Source organism: Mastigoproctus giganteus, chromosome 10 (genome assembly GCF_048544385.1).
Source record: "Mastigoproctus giganteus isolate SK-2022 chromosome 10, ASM4854438v1, whole genome shotgun sequence".
In the NCBI taxonomy this organism is placed as follows: domain Eukaryota; kingdom Metazoa; phylum Arthropoda; class Arachnida; order Uropygi; family Thelyphonidae; genus Mastigoproctus; species Mastigoproctus giganteus.
In genome coordinates, this window is record NC_143584.1 from 54,823,170 (window position 1) to 54,848,874 (window position 25,705).

The window sequence follows — 25,705 nt, forward strand, 5'->3', positions numbered from 1 at the left end:
CAAAATTAGGCCATTTTATCACTATTTTAGGTGATCCTGCAAAATTTTCATGATTTTCAAGGGAGCTCATTTATTAGCTAGCTTGAGAATGAGAAAAGGTTAAGATTCCTTTCAGAATAATTCAGTTCTCTATCTTTTTTTTGCAAATGATGTATCATGAACATTTTCTGAGATAGAGCCAAGGCTCAAGTAACAGAAAACTTTTGTGATCCATTTTGGCCCTGGGAGACTACTTTTCTCAAAAGTTTTCAGTGCTGCCACATGGAAGTAGGAGCGGTGCCACTAGAGATCAAGCATAACGGTTAGTAAGTCTCTCTCTCTCTTTCTTTAATATAGGATAACTTCCTTCACTTTAGAAGATCAAAATTAGATAATTATATAAATTAAAAGACAATACCCTCTGCAACAGATTGCTCTGATTGCTCACTCGGCACCCAAGCCTTCAGAAAAATGAGTCTGGATTAATTAATAACTGTTGTGAGTTTTAGTGCAGGCAGGTCATCTCATATGTGAAATGAATGAGGAAGTTTCTGGGAGGTTTAGATCTTTTAGCAGATAAATTTTGTTCTGTTAGTTTGACTATTCGTGATGCACTCAGCAGATAAAGCATAAGTAGAGGGGGGAGGGATATATTGTTGAAATTCTTATATATAGCATATACACAATATACTCAGCTCTTTGACATAATGTGGCCTCGTAATGCCTCCAACAAACACTACTCAGACTCTCTCCACTCACTAGCTCAGAGCAGAGGCATCAAATAAGCTTTTGACACTGTTCCACATGAAACATTGGTTGCCTTTAATGTCACACTGCTGAACAATGTATCATTCAGGACAAGTTACTGTTACAATTAAAGATAGTTAAGTGGCAGGAGAGAGAGAGAGAGAGAGAGAGAGAGAGAGAGAGAGAGAGAGAGAGAGAGAGAGAGAGAATTATAAACAGTCACTAATCTTCTTGGACTAATGTTATCAGTGGATTTCCTCACTGTTTAGTGCTGGGGTTCCTTACTGTATACAATATTTATTAATGATATTGATGAAGGCATATTGAGCATATTGTCCAAGTTTGCAGATGACAAAGGTTGATGGCATGGTTAATGATGGTAATCAAAGCATACTATTGCAGCAAGACCTAGAAAAATTAAGCAGATGGGTGGAGAAGTATCAATTGAGATTTAACATTGGTAAATGCTTAAGGATTGGGTTGCAGTAATCTCAGAATAATATACCAATTAGGTAGTGCCACTGAAAGGTGGAGAATGAAAAAGATCTAGGATAATTGCATAGTCTGACATGAAGTTTTCTAGAATACCTCATGGAAGTTCTGTCGTTGATATACAGGAACTTTGCCAACAGGGTAAGGAGGCGATTATCCCAATGTATAAAGCAATGATTAGGATTCATCTTGGGTGCTGCACATAGGTCTAGAAGCCTCAATTTAAGAAAGATGTGGATTTCCTGGAATGGCTACAGAGATCAGATTTTTCAAAAACAACACAAAGGGGTACTCTCACCCCAAAAGACTTTGGTTCTGCAAATTGCAGCACTTAGAATCTAGGCACTTGTGAGGAGATCTGATTGAACTGTTTAAGGCTTTAAATGGATTAAGTAAACTTAATCATGACTGTATTCTTACTCTTTCTTGGACAATACACACATACGGGGACACATATTTAAATTGAAAAAGGATGGCTGCAGAACAGATGTGTAAAAATTTGCTTTCATCGAGAAAGTAATCGACTGTTGGGACAAAGTGCCATCTGATGTTATGGAAATGCATAGTTTGAATACATTTAAGGAGGGATTAGACACATTATTAAGAGAGATGGACAGATGAGGCAGGCAATTCGTTATTTTTTATTTATTTATTTTTTTTTTTGACTGATGCTGTATAAGTTAGCTTCCTTGCATCATTGCCACTACTACTATTATTACTAATACTAGTTATACACAAACTGATTCAGATGCCTTCTAGAGGCATCTGAATCAGTTTTGATCTGGCAGATCAGCATTTTGCATTTGAAAACAATTTTAAAACTGTACTCTCAAAATGTAAGGCATATTGGATCTTGCCATGATGTCCATCATAACATACCAGTCATACTGCAAGTCTTGGGGTTTCCAAAGCTTTGCTCTGGAAAATAAACATTTGCCACTTCAATCTTCCAATAAGAAAACTGGTAGTGTGGTGCCAGGTTTCACGTCACCTACCACACATGTCAATCTCTGTTTACACTGGCTTACACTTGGGTGCTCATCTCTATACATTATGTTCAGTGTTTCAGACTATGCACATGAGGATATACCCTGGGTAAAATGCTAAAAAAGTGCATCATACATCAAAATTTTAAATTTCATTTAGAGTTATACATTTTATACCTAGATTTTTATATAAAAAAAAGTTTTAAATGTCAAAGCAAAACAAACTGTGACTGAAAACTCTGAAATTTTAAAAATAACATGATTCATTATCTTATCCATGTTCTCAGTAAGAGGTGTGTGTGAAGTTGGGCCCAGGGGCTCACATCTGGTGAGTATGGACTTGGCACACCCAGGGTCCTGTGCTGGATATCATCATTCTTCTCTTTCTTGTTGATTCCCCTTCTACTTAGGGGAATTTAATGTGGGATATTAACTTCCCAGATATTGACTGGAACTTGTGGGTTGGTCACACACACACACTAGTCAGACTTTTGTGGATTTATTGGATGATTGTTTTCTGCAGCAGCATGTTTGAGAGGCAACCAGAGAATGTAATACTCTTGATCTGGTTATCAGCAGTGATCATTCGTGTATTAAGGATTTGCAGATAAAAGAATCACTAGGTGGCAGTGATCACAGTGTACTGATGTGAGATTTACTTAAAGATTTAATTACCATCAGGGGTAAAGGAAAGGGTTTTGCTTCCGTAAAGGTGAGTACAGTGGTTTCCGACAGGTTTTAAATTCTGTACAGTGGGATAAACTGACGATGTTACCAACAGTAAATTCTAAGTGGGAAGCATTCAAGGAATTAATCGTGGAAGCTACTAAAAGTTTCATACCTATTAAGAAATATTGTTCAAGGTTTAGGCCTAAATGGTTATCTAATGAACTAATGAGACTCGTAATAGAGAAGAAAAATGCATGGGATGCATATAAATTATCAAGCGACTCAGAAGCCTATGGCAGATATAAGCTAGTCTGTAATCAGGTGACAAAGGAGGTTAGGCAGGCGAAGGCAGATTAAGAGATATCCTTGGCAAAAGATGCTAAGAAAAACAGCAAGGATTTCTTTACTTATATAAACTCTAAAAGGAAGGGGATGAATCTGATTGGTCCACTTGACATCGATGGTTCGACTGTTGATGATCCTGCTCAGATAGCAAACAAACTGAATGAGTATTTTGCATCTACATTCACACATGAGGAATTATTAAGGTTTGAAAATGGCAGAAGGTTATCAAATTGTAGCAGGATACTTAATGATTTTGTAATAACTGAAAGCAAAGTGGAGGAGAAATTGTTGAAGTTAAACATAAGAAAAGCACCTGGGGTGGATGGGATCAATCCAGTTATATTAAAGGAGACGGCAAAGCAACTAAGCAAACCCTTAGCCATAATTATGAGAGCGTCCTTGGACTCAGAGGAGGTTCCCACGGACTGGAGATGTGCAAATGTATCCCCAATTCACAAAGGGGGATCGAAGGGTGACACGAGTAATTACAGACCAGTTAGTTTAACTTCTGTTCCGGGTAAAATAATGGAGTCACTGGTTAACGATGCATTGCAGGATCATCTAGACAAGACTGCAGCAATAATTCAGACACAGCATGGGTTTGTTAAGGGAAAGTCTTGTCTGACAAATTTGATAGGATATTATGATGTGGTTACAAAGGAACTGGATGCAAAGAATAATTTTGATATCATATATTTGGATTTCAGGAAAGCTTTTGACACTGTTGCGCATGGAAGACTATTGTACAAATTGGAGCAGAATGGTATTAAGGGTAAGTTGCTACAATGGATAAAAGGATGGTTATGTGGGAGAAGACAGAGGATGGTATTCAATGGGTGCTGCTCTTCTTAGACTAATGTTATTAGTGGAGTCCTACAGGGTTCGGTGTTAGGTCCACTGTTGTTTTGTATATTTATCAATGATATTGATGAAGGTATATCAGGCTTAATGTCGAAGTTTGCAGATGATACAAAGGTTGGCAGGGTTGTTAATGACAGTAATGGCAGTCTGCTACTGCAACAGGATCTAGATAATTTGGGCAGATGGGCTAAGAAGTGGCAACTGAAGTTTAACCTTGACAAATGCAAAGTACTGCATATGGGTGGAAATAAACCCAGAGAAACGTACCAACTGTGTGGTACTACACTTAAGGTGGTAGAAAATGAAAAAGACCTGGGAGTAATTGTGCAGTCAGATATGAAGTTTTCTGAGCAATGCAAACAGGCTGCCAGGGCAGGTCATGGGGTTTTGTCAATGATATATAGGAATTTTGCTAGCAGGGAAAAGGAGGTGATTATCCCTCTGTATAAGGCAATGGTCAGGCCACGCCTTGAGTACTGCGTACAGGTCTGGAGACCTCATTTTAGGAAGGATGTAGATTTACTTGAGCGGGTACAGAGAAGGGCAACAAGATTGGTGAGGGGAATGAAGGGATCCTCTTACCAAGAGAGGCTTAAGTTCTGCAAATTGCAGTGGCTGGAGACTAGGCACCTGCGCGGTGATCTGATTGAGGTATATAAGGCCTTGAATGGATTGAGCACGCTGAATTCTGATGAGATCTTTCCACTTGTTCAGATTACGAACCTAAGGGAGCATAAATTCAAATTAAGAAAAGACAGATGTAGAATAGATGTGCGGAAATTTGCCTTTAGCCAGCAGGTGGTTAATTGCTGGAACAAACTTCCATCTGTCGTTGTGGAAATTGATAGCTTGAATAAATTTAAGAAGGAACTGGACAGGCATTTGGAGGGAATGGTGTGATTTTTTTTTTTTTTTTTTGGCTGATGCTGCATAAGCTCATACATTTGCTTTCTTGCATCACATGCCACTACTACTACTACTTCTGACTCGTGTTCTCTCTCTCTCTCTCTCTCTCTCTCTCTCTTAGGGTAATTCAGAAATTTTTTTTGGCTGGTGCAGCATAAGCCTCAGGCTTCCTTGCACCATATAGCTAATAATAATAATAATAATAATATTACAAAGTAAATTACGCAGGATTCTAAAAAAAACCACATTTAAATTATACAATTCTAGTTCCTCTGATCAATATTGCAGTAGAAAAAGAAAATAATGAGGAAAAAGCTGTAGTGCTTAAAGTGCTCTACACTGGTTTACGCAAGCTATAATGTGAAATTCTTCCATGAGTATAGGAATTCTTATGGAGAGAGCTTTAAAGTTTGGAAAAAAAAAAAATTTAAACTGTCTAATGTCTGGTTATCTATGGAAAAATCATAAATAACATTTCATGATAAAAAAGGAGATGCAAATGAATCAGTAAAAGATAAATGGATAAAACCAGAATTACATAAAAATTATAACTGGGTGGATTTATACACAATACTGATGAAAACAGTCTTTATTATTGGACATCTGATACTTCATTAACTTTCAAAAATAACTTAAACTCAACAGAGAAGAAACTAAAAGTTAAGGGTAACAGTTCTGGTTACATGTAATATAACAGTTATTGATAAAAAGGAACTGTTAATTATAGGGAAGTCAAAAACTACATGTTTTCGAGGTGTATCACTACCACTAAAATACATGAGAAACAAAAATGCATGGATAACTTAGCAAAATATTTTTGGAATTTTTAATAGAATGGGAGAAGGAACTGATTTCAAAGATGGGAAAAAAAAAAAAAAAAAAAAAAAAAATTGCTTTACTTTTGTATAATTGCACAACACAAAGTATGCACCAACAATATATAATTTTTTTTTTTTTTTACCTGCAAATACAACTTTCAGATCAACTTTCAGAATAAGACATAATAAAAACATTAAAATTCCTGTACAGAAAAGATATAAGGAAAATGATTACATGTATAATTGACGAAGAAAGAAATAAAAGTGCTGGAGGAACTGCTAAAAAAAAATTCATTTATTTAATGCAGTTCATAGGTTAAAAAACACTTAGGTTGATGACAACAGTAAATACAGTTATTAAACTGCTTCAAAAAAAGTATGATTTATCCAGGATGGCCAATATTACAAAAGAGAAACAGAAGAGAACAAATATTTTGCAGAAACTGATGAATAATTAAACAGATGAAATTTAATATATTAAGATATTGCAGTAATTTCCATTTTGGCAATGCAATATTGCAGTTGATATTTAAAAAAAAAAAAAAAATATATATATATATATATATATATATTATGTGAGGTAAAAATTAGGCAAAAGTAATAAAAATAAATAGATATGGCTATGTAGCTATCATTAGAGGCAGCAAATGCACATCCTCCACATGATGCCTAATTATATCTGATAATTAAAATAAATATAATATTTAAAATAAAAACATCAGCCAGTAGTACGGCAATAATGCAGAGCGAAACAAAACGCAAAATAATATAAAATAAACAAACAGGGAAGGGAAAGTAGAAATAATAGGACAAAAAGGTAGTCGATAATCCCCGGTATAATTTAGTCAATTAAGTCATTAAACTCAATTAATAAAAAAGATATAAATTTAAAATAATGCCAATTATAAATAATTTAGCGGTACCCCCCTCGAAGGTACCAGTTCCTAAAGACGTGAAATATCACCAAAAAAGGGTTAAAGAAACTACCAAAAACTAAAATATCAAAATAATAGACTGACCATCATGCCCCATATCGACAGAGGACCACGAGGCCAATAATGGTCATGGAATCGCTGCATTTCAATCGTCATACAAATCATCGCAAAGGCAGAAATATCGAAGAGCCAAACCAACCCTCCATTCTCCGATAGATCAACCAATGCAGAGGATTTGCATGGCGGTGGTCCTTATGCAGCGAAAAATAATCTATAGAACAGACAGCACTCTAGATCAGAGCCACACCACTGACATAATGCAAGCTTAACCAGCTTATATAATAGAAAGAAAAGAAATAGATGGCGGCACAGGCGCTGCTTATTTAGCATATCAACCCACTACTGCCACTAATTTATATTATGTGAGGTAAAAATTAGGCAAAAGTAATAAAAATAAATAGATATGGCTATGTAGCTATCATTAGAGGCAGCAAATGCACATCCTCCACATGATGCCTAATTATATCTGATAATTAAAATAAATATAATATTTAAAATAAAAACATCAGCCAGTAGTACGGCAATAATGCAGAGCGAAACAGATATATGTATATATCTGTTTCGCTATACAACATCTGATACATATATCTGATAATTAAACATATATCTGTTTAATTATCAGATATATGTATATATATATATATATATATATATATATATATGTGAAAATTATGAAAAAGAAGACCAGAATGTAACACTGTTTCCAATACCATCTTCAAAAAATAAGTTAGACATGCTTTGGATATTTTAAGGAGAAATTTGGAGCTAAGAGGTGGGTGGCCAGAAGAGTCCAGCTATTTATATAAGGAAAAAAAATTATGCATTTTCTTATTTTAAAGAAAAAATGATTTAATCAACTTTGGGCAGTTTTCTGATTAATGATTTTTTTTTTTTTTTCCCAAACATTAAATGTTGTATTATGATTTTACATATCTTGTACAAGATACTGGACATATTTTTTATAATTTTATATGTACTTATTAAGTATATTTTCAAATTAGTTTATTGTATGTGATTTATAAAATTTATAATTACTGTACTATAAATAAATTTTCTTTGAATTATTTTTGAAAAAAAATATTGATAATTAAATCAACTAGTTAATGAATTCAATTTTTAATTTCCTAATGCAATTCTAATAAGTGGAACCCACTGTGTGTTGGTTCCACTTATTAGAATTGAATAGAGTATCCACAATACACACATAGGGTATCCACAAACCTCCTTAGCAAAAGTAAAATGTGTGAATGGGATACATGATACAACCCTCTACTACTTTCAAGTGATAGAGAATACCTTCAAATGTTTATTCACCAACCAAAATATGTGCACTCTAAGTGTCAATATAATCACAAAACTGTAATAATGACAATTTTTAACAACAAAATTCCATCCTCTTGTTTTGTTGTCGACTGACAGCTTCAGTTGACAATCATCACCATCATTAATATTACTATTATTACCAAATTGAAGTTTTGTATAGTTTGCTTCATATAATTCATCTTTTCCTTAACACAAGTTGATTTTTTCTAGTTACTGCTAGTGATTTATTCCTGTGAAGGAGATATGTTGCATGTTTCTCAACACAGTTGTTTACTTTGAGTTTTGCATCACAGGTCCATCCAAAATCTTATGTCACATAGTTCATACCTCTGCTCCCCCTCCTTTTAACAGAGCATATTTTAAAAAGATATTTTTCTAAAAAGATACCTTATTCACATTTAATTCTTGGTGCGCTGTGTGATGTGTTTCTCAGGCACAGTTGTGATGTCAGGTAGGTCACAAAATTGCTAGCTTGTAGGAGATTTACAGAATAATAGATTAACAGTAGCTGCAGACAGAGGTGGAATTGATTCTTGCACTGCTTTTATTGGAATGAGCTGCAGCCTGGAAAGCAAGTTTCTGGGGATTTCAGAAACTGCTGGGAGTCATCATGAAACAAGTAAATACATGGGCTGTGTTAGGGAACGAAGGTAGCCTGTGCGGACGAAGCTCTTTGATGCTCTTGGAACAGAGAAGTTTTTCCTGATTTATTTTCTGATTTATTAGCTTAAATTGGCATATTAACTTATTTTCTAGAGTAGCTTTATATTCCTAGTTACGATACTTAGTTTAAAGTTTAACTTAGACAGAGATTCTGTACGTATTACTTAGTATCGGTAACGGTATCAAATCCATGTGTTACAAATTGAACGAGAGGTTTTTTTTTTTTAACCAAATTTATTAGATTTATTAACCAATTGTTATATCAATTATCTTCTATAAGTAGATTATAGACCTAGTCAGGATCCTTAGTTTATTCTAAATTGAGATAGCGAGATTTGGAAGCTAATCAATACTTACGAGTCCGTAGAAGTACCGTTCGTGAATTCCCGCCATTTTACACGATAGCATAAGCTTAGTGTAGTATAGTGCATAATATAATATTTTCAATTAATCTTGATAAACTTTATTGTCAATTCAATTGTACTTTTAACTCTATATATATGTATATATATAACGACTTAACCGTAACAAATAATTAATACATAACTACAGTGGTACACGTGATACGGAAGTTGTATAAAGGGAACTCGTAGAAAACACTCGATACCGAAAAAATAAATATAGCGTTATAACTGTTTTGGGATATAACTTAAGGATTTAATTTTGTTCTGAAATAGAAATTTTATTGAATTAAATCGGAATCATGACTCAGACCAGAGCAGCAAAGCAAAAGGCTCAAGCTAATGGGAGTGCTGTGGCTCAAGGGAGAACTGAGGGGGGTAGTTGCCCTCTGAATCACAGTCTTTTAAAATGCACTGTTTGCTTGATGTTTGCGGAGCAGTCAGGTACGGGACATGATACTGCCAAGGGGGATGTCTTTGTGTGTGCACAATGTAAGGAGTGCAAGGAAATCAGGTGACAACTCAGCGTTGTTATGGGACTTTATGAGAGCTTGGAGGACAGGGTGGATGCCCTTGAAGGAAATAAATTGAGGGGCCCATCAAGATCTCAGCTGCCCACATCAACGCCAGAGCTTGCACTTGGTCATAAGGCAACACAGAGCCAGCCCCTTAGGCAGAATGCGCTGGTCCCACAGGAACTAGTAGTTGTTGGTGACTCTATTGTCAGGGAAACGGGGAACATGCTTTGTAAAAAGGATAGGTGGAATAGGACCAGGGTATGTCTGCCAGGGGCAAAGGTTGATGACGTTGTAGAGCGGATATCATCTTTTAAGGGCACAAAAGGTGATATAGTTGTACACGTTGGCACTAATGATATTAAGAGTAGGAGACCGGCGGAATTACTTAGCAAGTATAGGTCACTGTTGAAAAAAAGCGGTGAATTAGGGTTGAATTTGAAAGTGTCTGCAATTCTGCCCAGACACGATAGGAGGGAGTATATGATGAGAGCCTTGTCGATCAATTCGGCCCTGGAGGGATTGTGCAAGGCTCAAGAGCTAGAATTTTTTTCAGCCTGGACTGTACTTGTTAACAGGAGAGATTGCTTCTACAGGGATGGGATACACTTAAATAGAAAGGGTGCAAGAATTTTTGCTGATGCTGTCGAGTCAATGTTAGGAGGGTCGGAAAACTGCTAGTTGGGGGGGATACAAGGACTAATAAATTAACAGTAGCCACTGGCAGAGGTGGAAGTGATTCTTGCACTGCTTCTATTGAAATGAGCAGAAGCCTGAAAAACAAGATGCAGGATATTTCAGAGACTGCTGGGGGTCATTGCGGTACAAGTAAACACATGGGTTGTGTTAGGGTAGCTAGGAATAGAAACAGGTGCATGTATACCTGCGTGTACACCAATGCTAGGAGTTTGGTAAATAAATTTGATGAATTTGAGGTATTGCTCAAAACATCAAAGGCAAATATTGTTGGGATATCAGAGACGTGGTGTCACACAGATATAAGGAATGCGGAACTGGAATTTGGGGAATACAATGTGGATAGACAGGACAGGAGGGGAGGAGGGGGTTATGCTATTAGTTAAGAAACACATAAAATCCAAGGAAGTGAAGCCAGTCGACATCAATGGACAGGGCAGTGTCGAGTCAGTTTGGTGTGACATAAGCATAGGGAAATCAAAATTGAGAGTAGGAGTGTGCTATAGGCCTAATGACTCTGATGAGTATAATAAGATATTGTACAGGGAAATAGAGTGGGCCAGTAAATCAGAGAGTCTTATAATGGGGGATTTTAATTTCCCAGATACTGACTGGAATTTGTGGGTTGGTCACTCACACACTAGCAAGGCTTTTGTGGATTTATTGGATGATTGTTTTCTACATCAGCATGTTCGTGTGGCAACAAGAGGGAGCAATACTCTTGATCTGATTATCAGTAGTGATTCTTCATGCATTAAGAATCTGCAGATAAATGAACCACTAGGTGGCAGTGATCACAGTGTGTTGCAGTGGGATTTACTCAAGGAGGTAACTACCATCAGAGGTAAAGGGAAGGGTTTTTGTTTTCGTAAAGGCGACTATGATGGTCTGAGACAGTATTTAAATTCTATACAGTGGGACCAACTGATGATGTTACCAACAGCAAACTCAAAATGGGAAGCATTCAAGGAACTAATCTTGGAAGCTACCAGGCTTTACATACCAACTAAGAAATATTGTTCAAGGTTGAACTAATGAGACATGTGGCAGAGAAGAAAAATGCATGGAATACATACAAATTAATGGGTGACATGGAAGCCTATGATAGATATAAGTTGGTCTGTAACCAAGTCACAAAGGAGATTAGGCAGGCAAAGGCAGACTACGAAAAATCCGTGGCAAAGGATGCAAAGAAAAACAGAAAAGAGTTCTTTACCTATTTAAACTCAAGAAGGAAAGGGATGAATCAGATTGGTCCACTGGATATTGATGGTTAAACAGTTGAGGATCCTGCTCAGGTGGCTACCAATCTAAACGAGTATTTTGCATCTGCATTCACGCATGAGGAGTTATTCAGGAAGGAGAATGACGTAGGTAAAGTAAACACTGGCAGTGAGCTAGATGATTTGTAATAACTGAGAGGAAAGTGGAGGAGAGATTGTTGAGGATAAACATAAAAAAGGCACCTGGGGTGGATGGGATCTATCCAGTTATATTAAAGGAGGCAGCAAAGGAAGTAAGCACACCCTTAGCCATAATTATGAGAGCTTCTTTGGACTCAGGGGAGGTACCCATAGACTGGAGATGTGCAAATGTAACCCCAATTCACAAAGGAGGATCAAAGGCTGACAAGTAATTATAGACCTGTTAGTTTAACTTCTGTTCCAGCTAAATTAATGGAGGCACTGGTTAAAGAAGCACTGCAGGATCATCTAGACAAGAATTCAGTTATAGCTCAGACGCAGCATGGTTTTGTTAAGGGCAGGTCTTGCCTGACCAATTTGATTGGATACTATGATGTAGTCACAAAAGAACTGGATGCAGGGAATAACTTTGATATTATATATTTGGATCTTAGAAAGGCTTTTGATACTGTTGCACATGGAAGACTGCTGCACAAATTGGAGCAGTGTGGCATTGGAGGTAAATTGCTGCTATGGATAAGGGGATGGTTGAGTGGCAGAAGACAGAGAGTGGTAATCAATGGACACTGCTCAACGTGGACCAGTGTTATTAGTGGAGTTCCTCAGGGTTCAGTGTTGGGTCCGTTGTTGTTTTCGGTGTTTATGAATGATATTGATGATGGGATATCAAGTTTAATGTCCAAGTTTGCAGATGACACAAAGGTTGGCAGGGTTGTTAAGGACACTACTGATGTTATGCTGCTGCAACAGGATCTGGAAAGGTTGAACAGATGGGCTGAGAGGTGGCAAATGAAGTTTAACATTGACAAATGTAAAGTACTACATATGGGAAACAGTAACCACAGAGCAATGTATCAACTCTGCGGTACTACACTGACAGTGGTGGAGAATGAAAAGGACCTGGGGGTAATTGTGCAGGCAGATATGAAGTTCTCTGAGCAGTGCAGACGAGCTGCAAGAGTAGCTCATGGTGTCTTGTCAATGATATACAGGAATTTTTCTAGCAGGGATAAGGAGGTGATTATTCCCTTGTATAAGGCAATGGTTAGGCCACATCTTGAGTACTGTATACAGGTCTGGAGGACTCATTTCAAGAAGGATGTAGAGCTGCTGGAATGGGTACAGAGAAGGGCAACAAGATTAGTGAATGGAACAAAGGGTTGCTCTTACGAAGAAAGGCTTAAGTTTTGCAAATTACAGAGTCTGGAGACTAGGCACCGGCGAGGTGATCTGATAGAGGTGTATAAGGCTTTGAATGGTTTGAGCATGCTCAATGCCAATGGGATTCTTCATCTTGCTGAGAATAATCACCTCAGAGGGCATAAATTCAAATTGAGGAAGGACGGATGTCAGATAGATGTGCGGAAATTTGCCTTTGGCCAGCGGGTGGTTGGTTGGTGGAACCGACTTCCATCACTTGTTGTTGAAGTTGATAGCCTAAACAAATTTAAGGCTCAACTGGACAGGTATTTCGAACGAACGGAGGGGTGAAATGGGAGTGGTGTGTTTTTTTTTTTTTTTTTTTTGGCTGATGCTGAATAAGCTTGCTTTCTTGCATTCATATGCCTCTACTAATGCTAATGCTAATGCTTGCATGTACACCAATGCTAGGAGTATTGTAAATAAATTTGATGAACTTCAAATGCTGGTCAAGACAACGCAGATATTGTTGGGATATCAGAGATGTGGTGTCACACAGATATAAGCAATGCAGAATTTGGGGAGTAGAATGTGTACAGAAAGAACATGCAGGACAGGAAGGGAGGAGGGATTATGCTGTTAGTTAAGAAACACAAAATCAAATGCAGTGCATCCTGTTGACATGGGTGGACAGTGCAATGTTGAGTCAGTTTAGTGTGACATAAACACTGGCAAAGCAAAATTGAGAGTAGGAGTGTGTTATAGGCCAAATGGCTCTGATGAGTACAATGAACAACTGTACAGAGAAATTCAGTGGGCCAATCAGAATGTCTTATAACGGAGGATTTTAACCTTCCAGATATTAACTGGAACTTGTGGGTTGGTCAGTCACATAGTAGCAAGATTTTGTGGATTTACTGGATGATTGTATTCTACAGCAGCATGTTCGAGAGGCAACCAGAGGAAAGTAATACTCTTGATCTGATTATTAGCAGTGATTATTCATGAATTAAGAATTTACAGACAAAGGAACCACTGGATGGCAGTGATCACAGTGTACTGATGTGGGATTTACTTAAAGATGTAAATACCATCAAGGGTTTTTGCTTTCATAAATGACTATAGTGGTATCAGAAATTTTTTAATTTTTTAAATTCTATACAGAGGGCATAAATTCAAACCTGATGATGTTACCAACTGCAAATTCTAAATGGGAAGCATTCAAGGAATTAATCTTGGAAGCTAATCTTGGCTTTGCATACCGACTAGGAAATACTGTTCAAGATTTAGGCCCAAATGGATGTCAGATGAAGTAATGAGACCAGTAACAGAGAAGAAAAATGGATGGGATGGATATAAATTATCAGGACACATAGATGTCTGTGGCAGATATAAGCTAGCTTAAAATCAAGTCACAAAGGAGGTTAGGCAAGCGAAGACAGATTAAGAGAAATCTTTGACAAAGCATGCAATGAAAAATAGTAAAGACTTCTTTACTTATATAAGCCCTAGAAGGAAGGTGATGAATCAGATGGGTCCACTTGATATCGATGGTTTGACTATTGATGATCTTGCTCGGATAGCTGACAAACTGAATTAGTATTTTGCATCTGCATTCACACATGAGGAATTCAGTAGGGAAGTGGAGAACAGAAAAACTTATTAAACTCTAACACGGAGCTAAATGATTTTGTAATAACTGAGAGCAAAGTAGAGGAGAAATTGTTGAAGTTAAACATAGGAAAGGTACCGGGGTGTATGGGATCTATTCAGTTATGTTAAAGGAGGCAGCAAAGATAGTAAGCTAACCCGTAGCCCAGGAGTGAATTAAGGTCAGTTGAGGCCCCTGGCGCAGAAGAAAATATTGGGCCCCTTAAAAAAAAGAGAGAGACAGGGAAAATAAATATACATGTTAACCAATTTTTTAAATAAATAAAAAATATTATGTACTATTAATGTTTTATTTCCAATAAAATTTGAATATAATATATGTATAATATAATTAATAATAGCATAATAATAATCACAAAGTTTTGAACTAATATGTTCAACTAATTTGTTGGGGTTTTGCGTGGGCCCTTCAGAAGTCGGGACACAGGGCACGCACCCCGTTAAATCCACCTCTGACTTAGCCATAATTATGAGAGCATCCTTGAACTCATGGATGGGTTTCCCCACAGACTGGAGATGTGGAAATGTATCTCCAATTCACAAAGGGTGACTCAAGTAAATACATATCTGTTAGTTTAACTTCTGTTCTGGGGAAAATAATGGAGTTACTGTTTTAAAGAAGCATTGCAGGATCATCTAGACAAGACTGCAATAATAATTCAGACACAGCATGGGTTTGTTAAGGTTTGTTTGTTATTTGGTTTTTAGGAGCATTAGCAACTAAGGCCATATTGCTCCGGGAATATGCGGTAGTCATTCCCTGACCTTTCCGCATCCTCCGTATTTGGTGGTGACGGGCTCGAACCCCGGTCTAATCAAGAAGCGTGTGCTACGCACTGCTGCTCCTTCCCACCTGGCTACGGTTTGTTAAGGGGTAGTCTGACCAATCTGATTGGATATTATGATGTGATCACAAAGGAACTGGAAGTAAAAAATAATTTTTATATTATATACTTGGATTGCAGGAAACCTTTTGATATTGCTGCACATGGAAGACTACTATACAAATGATCAGTATGGCATTAAGGGCAAGTTGCTACAATTGATAAAAGGATGGTTGAGTGGGAGAAGACAGAGAGTGGTAATCAATGGATACTGCTCTTCTTGGACTAATATTATTAGTGGAGTTCCCCAGGGTTTGATGTTGTGCCCATTGCTGTTTTGTATATTCATCAATGATATTGATGAATGTATATAAGACTTTATGCCGAAGTTTGCAGATAAAACAAAGGTTGGCAGGGTTGTTAATGACAGTATGAAACTGAACAGGATCTAGAAAAGTTGGGCAGACGGGCTGAGAAGTGGCAACTGAAGGTTAACATTAACAAATGCAAAGTACTGTTACGGGTAGCAGGAAACCCAGAGAAATGTACCAACTTTGTGGTAATACACTCAGGTTAGCGAAGAATGAAAAAGACTTGGGGGTAATTGTGCAATCAGATATGAAGTTTTCTTAGCAGTGCAGACAAGGGGTCTTGTCAATTATGTACAGGAATTTTGCTAGCAGGCATAAGGAGGTGATTATCCCCTTATATAAGACAATGGTGAGGCCACACCTTGAGTACTGCATACAGATCTAGAGGCCTCATTTTAGGAAGGGTGTAGAGTTGCTAGAATGAATACAGAGAAGGGTAACAAGATTGGTGAGAGGAACAAAGGGGGTGCTCATACCAAGAGAGGCTTAAGTTCTGCAAGTTATAGCATCTGGAGACTAGACACCTGCAAGGTGATCTCATTTAGGTGTATAAGGCTTTGAATGGATTGAGCAGGCTCAATGCTAATGGGATTCTTCCTTCTGCTCAAATTAGAAACCTGAAGGCACAAACTAAAACTGAGGAAAGACAGTTGTCAAATAGATGTGTGGAAATTTGCCTTTAGCCAGCTGGTAGTTGATTGCTGGAACAAACTTCCATCTGTCATTGTGGAAGTTGATAGTTTAAATAAATTCAAGGAAGAAGTGGACAAACGTTTGGTGTGAATGGATGGGTGAAATGGGAAGTTTTTTTTTTTTTTTTTGGCTGATGCTGTATGAACTAGCTTTCTTGCATCATATGCCTCTGCTAATGCTACTTCTGATGGAGTTAACAATATAAGGAAGATTGCAACTGTGAATACCCCATCACTCTGAGGATGGAAATATGCAACTATTTCTGTAACTGTTAGTGATAATTAAATTATTGCTTCTTAACAACAGCATAACTTGTATAACTTGTATTAAATACAATAACAAATGATCCTGGCAGAGCATCTATGAAATTGCTCTGCACTAGGATCCATTCAGGTAAGCTGTTATTGATGTCTGTGGAACACACCTGAACATTTAAAGAGCTGTTCCTATTTTGTATATTGCTGATCTGACTTCCTGGTGTTACAGGGGTACACCTACTTAGTTTGGCAACTAGCATACTGATCTATAATTTAGCATAAAGTACTATTCCATAATTAATATGGCATCCAATACAACAACATTATACAAAATTTTTAAAGGATACGCTCTTCCTTCACATAATTCTGGAGATATATAGCATGGAGTGCCCACAACCTAGAAGTAAATATTAACTATAAGTTTCACAGGTTAAATAATATTAACCATAATTTATTCATAGGACACCATGGGTTTCATAGCATTCCCCACACTTGTAATACTAAGTTGAAATATGGAAACTGCACCTGACAAAAAGACATTGAGCTTCTTTAAAGAGTCAAAAGAAGGCCAACCCACTTAGTGAGCTCTGCAAAAGGTGGGCTTGTATGAGGAGCTTCTTTGAATATATGGGCTACAGAACTTGGTAACTTGTAATTCTGCACCTTAAAATGTCCTGAATTTATGAGCAAGCAATTGAATTTCCAACGCAGAATAACTTCATTCCCAGGATCCAGACATAGGAAAAAGTTCTAGTATTTCCCTCCTCTTTTTTTATTACACATAATTTTTGGCAATTCTCATTTCAAATAACCTCTTTAATCTCGCCGACATACAGTTAATCTTTTTCGTGTATAACATGCCTCTCCTAGTTGGGGAAATGGCATCACTTAAGACATTACACATTTCATTTACTGGTTAAATCAATAAATACCACTATACCAGTAAAAAAAAAAAAAAAAAAACTAAACAGATACATCAAGTCTGTATTTTTCCAAATATTGACAGTTTTCTCCCTATTCCTTTTATGTATGGTATTGCAAATTTTTTTTTTTTAATTTGTCTGTATTCAATTTTTTTTTTTTTTTCATGTGCAATAGCATTCCTTCAATTTTTCAAGGATTTGTGTATAGTTTTGTTGATAAGGCCATGCAGAAACCCACTATTAGTATTGTGCAAATGTGTTTTAGTTCATCCTCTATTTTTTTTCTGACTACAAACTCTATTTATTAGCATTTTAGCATTTTCATGATGCTCTTTTGAATATTCATAAGATGGCTCGAATTAAAATGAAGGTAACAGATTTAATTTTTTCTATTATTTAAATTTAATTTTTCTTCTGAGATTTAATTTTTTCTATACACCTGAGTAATAATGGAATTTTGTTCCCTCTTCAAAAAATTTCATTATTATCCGTACAGGTTAAAGATGGATTCTGAACATTGATTTTAATTCACGCCATCCAATGAATAAAAAGAGCATTCAAAACATTGACATGCAGAGCAATAAGAGTTTATGCTCTGAAAAAATGATGAACTTAAATACATTTGCACAATATTTACTAAACAGTGGGTTTCCACAGGGCATGGTTAATAAAATCATAAGCAAATACATGCAAAACTACAGAAATGCTACTTATACAAAATAGAGACAAAAAAAAAAAAAGCCACAATACCTACATAAAAAGTTTTGTGCATTTTGTTAGTTGAAGAAAAACTTTCTCTATCTTCCTAAATATAGACCCAGTTTCATTTAAGTTGTTTATGAAGCAATATTTTATGGTTTTCATACAGTAATTGAATAAAAGAACCAGAGATGCACCACAACTTTTTTTCCCCATTTTTTTTGTCAGAAGTGATGTGCCTATTTTTTAATGTCTAATTTATCTGTTTCCTAGAAGTGTCATTATTAGTTTAGTCCACTTCCTAGAAGTAACAACAAACAAAACTGGATTTAAAAAAAAAAAAAAAAAAAAACAGTAGTTTCCATGCTGTTCTAGTTCAAGGAAATACACTATTTATGTTCTCTAACTTTTAGTCTCAGCCTTGATAAGGAATATTGTAGAATATTCTCAGAATAATTAGCTGAAAACGACTGATGGGATAAACACATCAGAACTCTCAAAATGGCTGTTGTTTCACTACAATCCTTGTGATTAGAAAACAGGCCTTGTGCATCGGGTTGCATATCATCCAAGATTCTTGCGATGACCAACTAACTGGTTAAAATAAATTTATTAAAATAAATTTCTTTTAATAAATAAATTCAGTTAAAATATATAATAAATATAATAAATATATATAATAAATATAATAAATATATTTAATAATATATTATTAAAATATAATATAATAAAAGCGTTAAAATACATAGAAACTTTCAAAGTGAAGTGCTTCTTCATCAGCTAGTTGCTGAATGGTGTACTTCAGTATATATTGATGGTTACATTAGCAAAAGTCAGCTGGGCATGATCGTGTATCGGGGGTCTGGTGTCGGTAAAACAGAATTACGTACACGTGATAACCGCCAGCGCTCATCCTGCAATACAGTGCATTCTATAATAGGGTGTAAGTGCACTCCCCTTGTGCGATTCATAGTACAGGTCAACCACCACTAATCCGGCCACCGGTAATCCGGACATAATTTCAAATTTCCCAGGTCGGAAAACCAACCTGCCGCTACTGTTTTGGTGGCATTGGTTGCAGCATCAGCTGTCGGCACGAACTCATAAACACTGGCAAGCCATTCCCACTTGTTTTTTCTGCATTTATTATTATTATAACCTGCTCACATCTAACCCCAGCCATGGTTCTAATGCATAAAAGTGCCTCTCATGGTATAAAGTGCAAACACCATGCATTGTCCATAACAGATAAAGTTGAACTTCTGAAAAAAATGGACAGCGGTGTGTCTTGTGAGAAGTTTAACTCTGCTTAATTGTAAATTCCAGCAGTTTCTCTCAGTTCCTCTTATTTTAGTAATTTTATTTTAGCCATTCCTTTTTAGATTTTTTTTTTACAACACACTTGTACAAACTTGCGGAAAAATACAACACAATATGATGGATAATACAGCACACTAACAAACTTGTTTTCACAAAATCTCTCACAATACTGACAAACTTATTGCGACATTTGAGAGTTTATTTTATCACAATTAGTTTTATTGCAGCGTTCGCCGCATATGCAATAAACTAATCACAAACGACCTTCATATGTATGCCGTAATAGCGTCACACATATGTGGCCGACATGGCTTCTCAAGAAAAAGTAACCTAATGGACCACGTTGGCCACATATATGTGACATAAAAAAAAAAAAAAAAAGTCTTTTTTTTTTTATATATATTTTTTTATATTTTAAACAATATTTATTTTAGAATTACTAATCAAATTATTTGCTAAATATTTTTTGGCCCCTGGAGAATTTTTTCTTAAACTAGCTTGGCAGTCACCATTTTAAAGGTAGAAAGTGGTTAGCTGTTGGGTAAACTGTATGTGCTAAAATAATCACTGGTGATCCGGCAAACTTACTAATTCGGGACCCCACAGGTCCCAATGCTGCCGGATTAGTGATGGTCGACCTATACTATTATTGGCAGCAATGTGCAGTGCTTCAAGCCATGAGCACTGGCAGTAATCATGTGAACAGTCAACGATTTCAATGAAAATCTGACTCAAGTTCCTCCATGGCGATATTGGCCATGCTATGGGTGCCCCTGTTATTCCTATCGTGGCCAATATCACCATGGAGGAACTTGGGTCAGATTTTCTTGAACTTACCTATTCCTATCACTCTCTGGTGTCATTATGTTGACAATATCTTCGCAATTGTCTCCCCGGGGATCACAATCTCGATTGCTGCAATATCTTAATTCACCCGTCATTCAGTTTACGATTGAACTAGAGGTTGATAATACTCTTACTTTTTTGGATGTTAGCCCAACACGTTGATTCACGTTTAGTAACTTCCGTTTTTAGGAACCAATGTGCGCAGGCCAATTTACCTATTATGGGTCTGCGCATGCCCCTGGTCATTTGCGTAGCCCTGCTCGCACTTTATTTTCCCCGCGCTTGGATGCACTCTAGTTTGAGGTGACAGGCAATTAGAGATTTCTAAAATTAGGGCAGAGCTTTCAAATTGCGGCTATCCACCTCATGTTCTAGACAGATATGAGCTTCAGGCTCACGAATTTGTTATGCAATCTAACCCTCCTCACATCGATGAATTTATCTCTCTGCTGCCTATATCCCCTATTATCCCTGGCGTATCGGAACGTGTTGTTGTTAGGATTTTGCATCTCCATCATATATGATTTGTGCAACTTCCAGGGAGGAAATTACAGTCTATTATTTCTAAGGTGAAAACACCTGTTCCTCCTTTCCTGTGGAGTGGTTCTGTATACTGCATTATGTGTTCGAATTGTGGTGGGTGTTTTGTGGGCGAGTCTGGTAAATTTAAAGACTGGGTTTCTGAGCATGAGGTGGCTCTGCGAATCACTAATTTTGAATGCTCCACAGTCGCCAAGCATTATTGGGTTGAACAGCACAATCTTGATCCCTGACAGGATATTGAAATCGTCAGGAATTCCTCAACTTACGTAAGGGTTGCGTTCTGCGGAGTGCTATGTAAGTCGGAATTTCCCCTATGCTTTTGCAGCATTCGCTAAATTGATTGAATCAAAAAAGAAATATTCGACAAACCTGTAAATAGAATTATTTTTTGTATTTATTCAATTTTTTAACTCATGTGCAGGGAAAATTACAAAAGCATGCAATTTAAAAAAATTTAAAAATTACAAAAAAAAAGAGAGGAGACAGGCAAAACATCAGTAAGTTTTACCTCTCGAGCATTGTTGCCAGAATCGACATCTTCAGCTGATAAGTACGCTGCTGCGGAGGTTGAGGGCTTTAGAGATTTAGAAGGGGTCTGCCACTCAACCTTGTGAAAGAACATATTAATGGATGACTGGACAGTGGCTTTTTTTTTTCATCATAGATATCATCAAGCATATCATTCCCTCCTCTGTTAACTTATAAGAATCGTTCGCAGTTAGGATCCATCTTCTCAAACCTTGCCATTGCCATCTCTCTGGTGATAAAGCGTCTTGGCTCCTCATTTGGTTCATCTTGAGCATCAGCATTTTCTTCTTTCACTATCGCTTCGTGCAAGTCAATAAGTTCTCTGTTAGATAATTCCTTCTCTTCTTCCTCTATTAACCCCTCATGTCTTTGGTAACAACCCCCAACTGAAGTAGCTCTGCAACCTTTACAGTATTATCTGTAACCCTTTCATATGATTCGTCTTTTTCAAACCCTTTGAAGCCTTTTAAGTGCTGTGTGTATGTTTTCTTCGATGCGTCATTTAAACAACTTTTAGTAATTCCTGCCCAGGCTTTATTAATGTTTAAGATGATATGGCAAATACTGTAAGATTTCAAAAAGTCTCTTAATGTAAAATTTTTCTCACAGTCTGCTGCAGACAATGCCTGAACAAATGCTGTGCATAAATAGTATGCTTTTAAATTCGAAATAACATTGGATGAGTGAAGTCGTGTTTGGCGGTAGAAATATGACTCTCATATTCGAATTATAAATAAATAAAATAAAATAATAAAGAATAATAATAATAAATAAATAAATAAAATAAAATAATAAAGAATGATAATAATAAATAAATAAAATAAAATAATAAAGAATAATAATAATAAATAAATAAAATTTAAAAAATAATAATTAAAAAATAGTGGTGCAGATTATTTGTTATTTGGTTTTTTTTTTTAGGAGCATTAGCAACTAAGGCCATATTGCTCCGGGATATGCGGTGGTCATTCCCTGACCTTTCCGCATCCTCCGTATTTGGTGGTGACAGGCTCGAACCCCGGTGGTGCAGATAAAAATAAAATAAAATAAATTTATTTATTTATAATTTTTTTGTAGTTTTTATTTATTTTTTTTATTACATTTTATTTATTACTTTTTTTTTTATCTGCACCTTTATTTATTTATTTATTTTGTTTTTTATTTTACCTGCACTTTTTTTTTTTACAACCTGCACCACGGGTAGTTTTTCTTTTCTTTTTTTTTTCTTCTTCCTTCTCTCTTCCCTCTGGAATGGGCCCCCAGTGGTTCCTGGCCCACCTGCTGACAACACCAGGTGGGTCAGAGTCTCTTTCGAGACTAAGTGTTTTACTGGGACTGACCCACCTTCCTGTAGCATGGACGGAATACCCAAAATCATCTGTCCAGGTGACTGATGCTTCTGGGTAGCAAAGAGGCCAGAACATAACAATAGAACACACACAAACCTATGCCACGCATATCTGGCCCATTTGTAGTGATACTGTTCTTCACAGAGATACGAGGCAGTGTTGAAAAACCTAGGTGCCGCCCTTACATATACACATGTTCACGTCCACATGTCTCACATTCGAATTGAAATCATCTAGATGTGTAGGATGTCCAAGACATCCTACGCATCTAATTCATCAATAATTTTTTTCCAGCACATCACACAAAATTTCTCTGCAGCTGCAGAATTGGCATTGACGACTTCACTGCATATTTTAACATTGTGTAACCAGTGCGATTCTTGAACGCAGGGCTGGATTTACACAAGCTAAACAATCTACAGCTTAGGACCTCACTCCATCTTAAAAAAAAATCCTTTTTTAAATATTGTCACAGGTGAACTGTAAGAGAGCAGGGCCTCATACATGTTATAGCTTAGGGTCACAACAAGCTTAAATCTGGCCCTGCTTGAACCTATTAAATTACCCGTTGCCTGCCATGAACTTGGGTTGGATTCGCCGTATTTATCCTTAATATCTTTATAAATACTTGTTGCTTTTGCTTGAATGGTCATTAGACTCAGGAGCACTCACTTCTGAATCTGATTTTCCATCCACATTATTAACAGCTGTTCCATCTTCAATATAGCACCCAAACGCTGTTTTGTGATCGCTGTTGATCTTAAGTGTGTTGATCCTTTGACATGTTCTTTTATACATGCACTGTCCTTTAAAATAGTATTCACTGTTGAAGCAGTGAGACCTAATTCCCTTGCAATAGATGATAAACTTTGTTCTGCTTCGTACTTAATAGTCATTTTCATCTTCATTTCTAAATCAATTTTGTTTCGTTTCCTGGCACTACCAACACTTGCACTTTCCGTTGGTCACTTTCCCTTCATCATTGCAATACGTAAATATGAATGTAGAGAAGTTTCTAAAAATTTGTTTTTTATATGATTGAAGATTTCAGTGAAGGGGAACACATTTCACCATAATAACGTAAAAACCCTTACAATTGCAGTTATCAGTGTTATCACAAATGCAATAAGATCGAGTTTATAATTAGATGCACTAACAGAAAAGCCCAATAAACCGGCAAGTGCATATTGTTTTTTGGTCATGATCTCCAGAAACGTCCTTTAGAAAAATATCACAAAGGCATTCAAGATTGATTCTTATAATGGGACCATATGATAACAATGAAAGGGTAGTGCAATTTCCATTATAAATATGACCTTTTAGAGAGATAAATAGCTTAGTTAATATAGCAAATTTTTCAACTTCCAAGGACTTGGAACAAATTACAAAAAAAAAAAAAAAAAACCCCACTTGTTATTGGGTTTCAAATTTCAATATTTGCACGATACCTCCATATATTCCTACAGGATGCAAAATATGTTTCCACGATTTTTTTTAAGTTTGAACCGGCTGGCAAAAACTTGTGTAAAGCCAAATTTCCATAAGTAGGGGAGTTCCTGCACTTTAATGTTTATATTTTATGAATAACATTTTTTTTTTTTTTTTTTTTTTTCCCCATTTTCAGCAGATTTAATTAAAGTTTCTATATATTTCCATACATACATATGTAAAATACAAAGAAGAAATATATGCACATGCACAATTTTAAAATTTCAGGCTGTTAAACATTTTCTGCATTTGAAAATGCAAGTGACTATTAATTACATGATTCATTTTAATGCATTAAACACTGACCCAAACAAAAGAAAACAAAGCTTTAATGTAAAATAAATCTGTACAATAAAATATAAACTGAGGTTAAAATAAAATAAAATACAATAAAATAAGTGTAGTTAAAGTGCTAAAACGATTAAAATCACTAAAACCACTACACAACAATAGCTTTCAGCAGCAGCAGCCTTCATCAGCTGGGTTATCCAAACAATATATATATACCTCCCAGCAGGTCCCGGATAATAGGGTATCCTAGAGTGTTGGAAGTGTTATGTGGGAGAAGAAAAGCGTAGATTAAGCAATCGCCTGGGTGAACATGATAGAGCCATCAAGATAGCCAATTATGGAGGTTCAGCCATAGCCGAACATGCTTGGGAGACTGGGCATGGTATTTCAGCCAAAGGAGAGGTGGTTGTTGATAGAACCCATGGTTTCTGGAACCAGAAGTGGCTGGAGAGCTTGTGGATATGCTCGACCCGACGCTACAGTATTAACAGGGATAAGGGCTGCCGTATTCTTCCGTTGTTGTTGTTGTTATTTGGTTTTTAGGAGCATTAGCAACTAAGGCCATATTGCTACAGGGATATGAGGTGATCATTCCCTGACCTTTCCGCAACCTTCGTATTTGGTGGTCACAGGCTCGAACCCCAGTCTAATCAAGAAGCGTGTGCTACTCACTGCTGCTCCTGCTCACCTGGCTACGGAGGCGCCATTCATCCATTCTTGAGTCTCTTATCTTATGGAGAGACGAATGGTTTAGAATGGTTAATGCCTGAGCCACTTCCGGTTCCAATGTACGGGAAGTTAATACCAATCACATGCCGTGAGGGGGGGACATCACGGACCTTCTGGGAGGTATATATATATTGTTTGGATAACCCATAACCATTTCAGTTGATGAAGGCAGCTGCTGCCAAAAGCTATTGCTGTATAGTGGTTTTAGTGATT

General features: G+C 36.6%; 1 protein-coding gene across 2 annotated transcripts in view; it reads right to left on the minus strand.

Moving 5' to 3' along the window:
- Nucleotides 1–25,705, minus strand: part of LOC150079036 (serine/threonine-protein kinase Nek8-like) — a 266,092-nt gene that overhangs the window by 185,226 nt on the left and 55,161 nt on the right. For both annotated transcript variants that reach the window (XM_090384054.1, XM_090384055.1), the window contains exon 5: nt 17,124–17,173. In XM_090384054.1, coding sequence (XP_090240180.1) covers nt 17,124–17,173 — 50 coding nt within the window. The remainder of the gene's footprint in view (nt 1–17,123; nt 17,174–25,705) is intronic.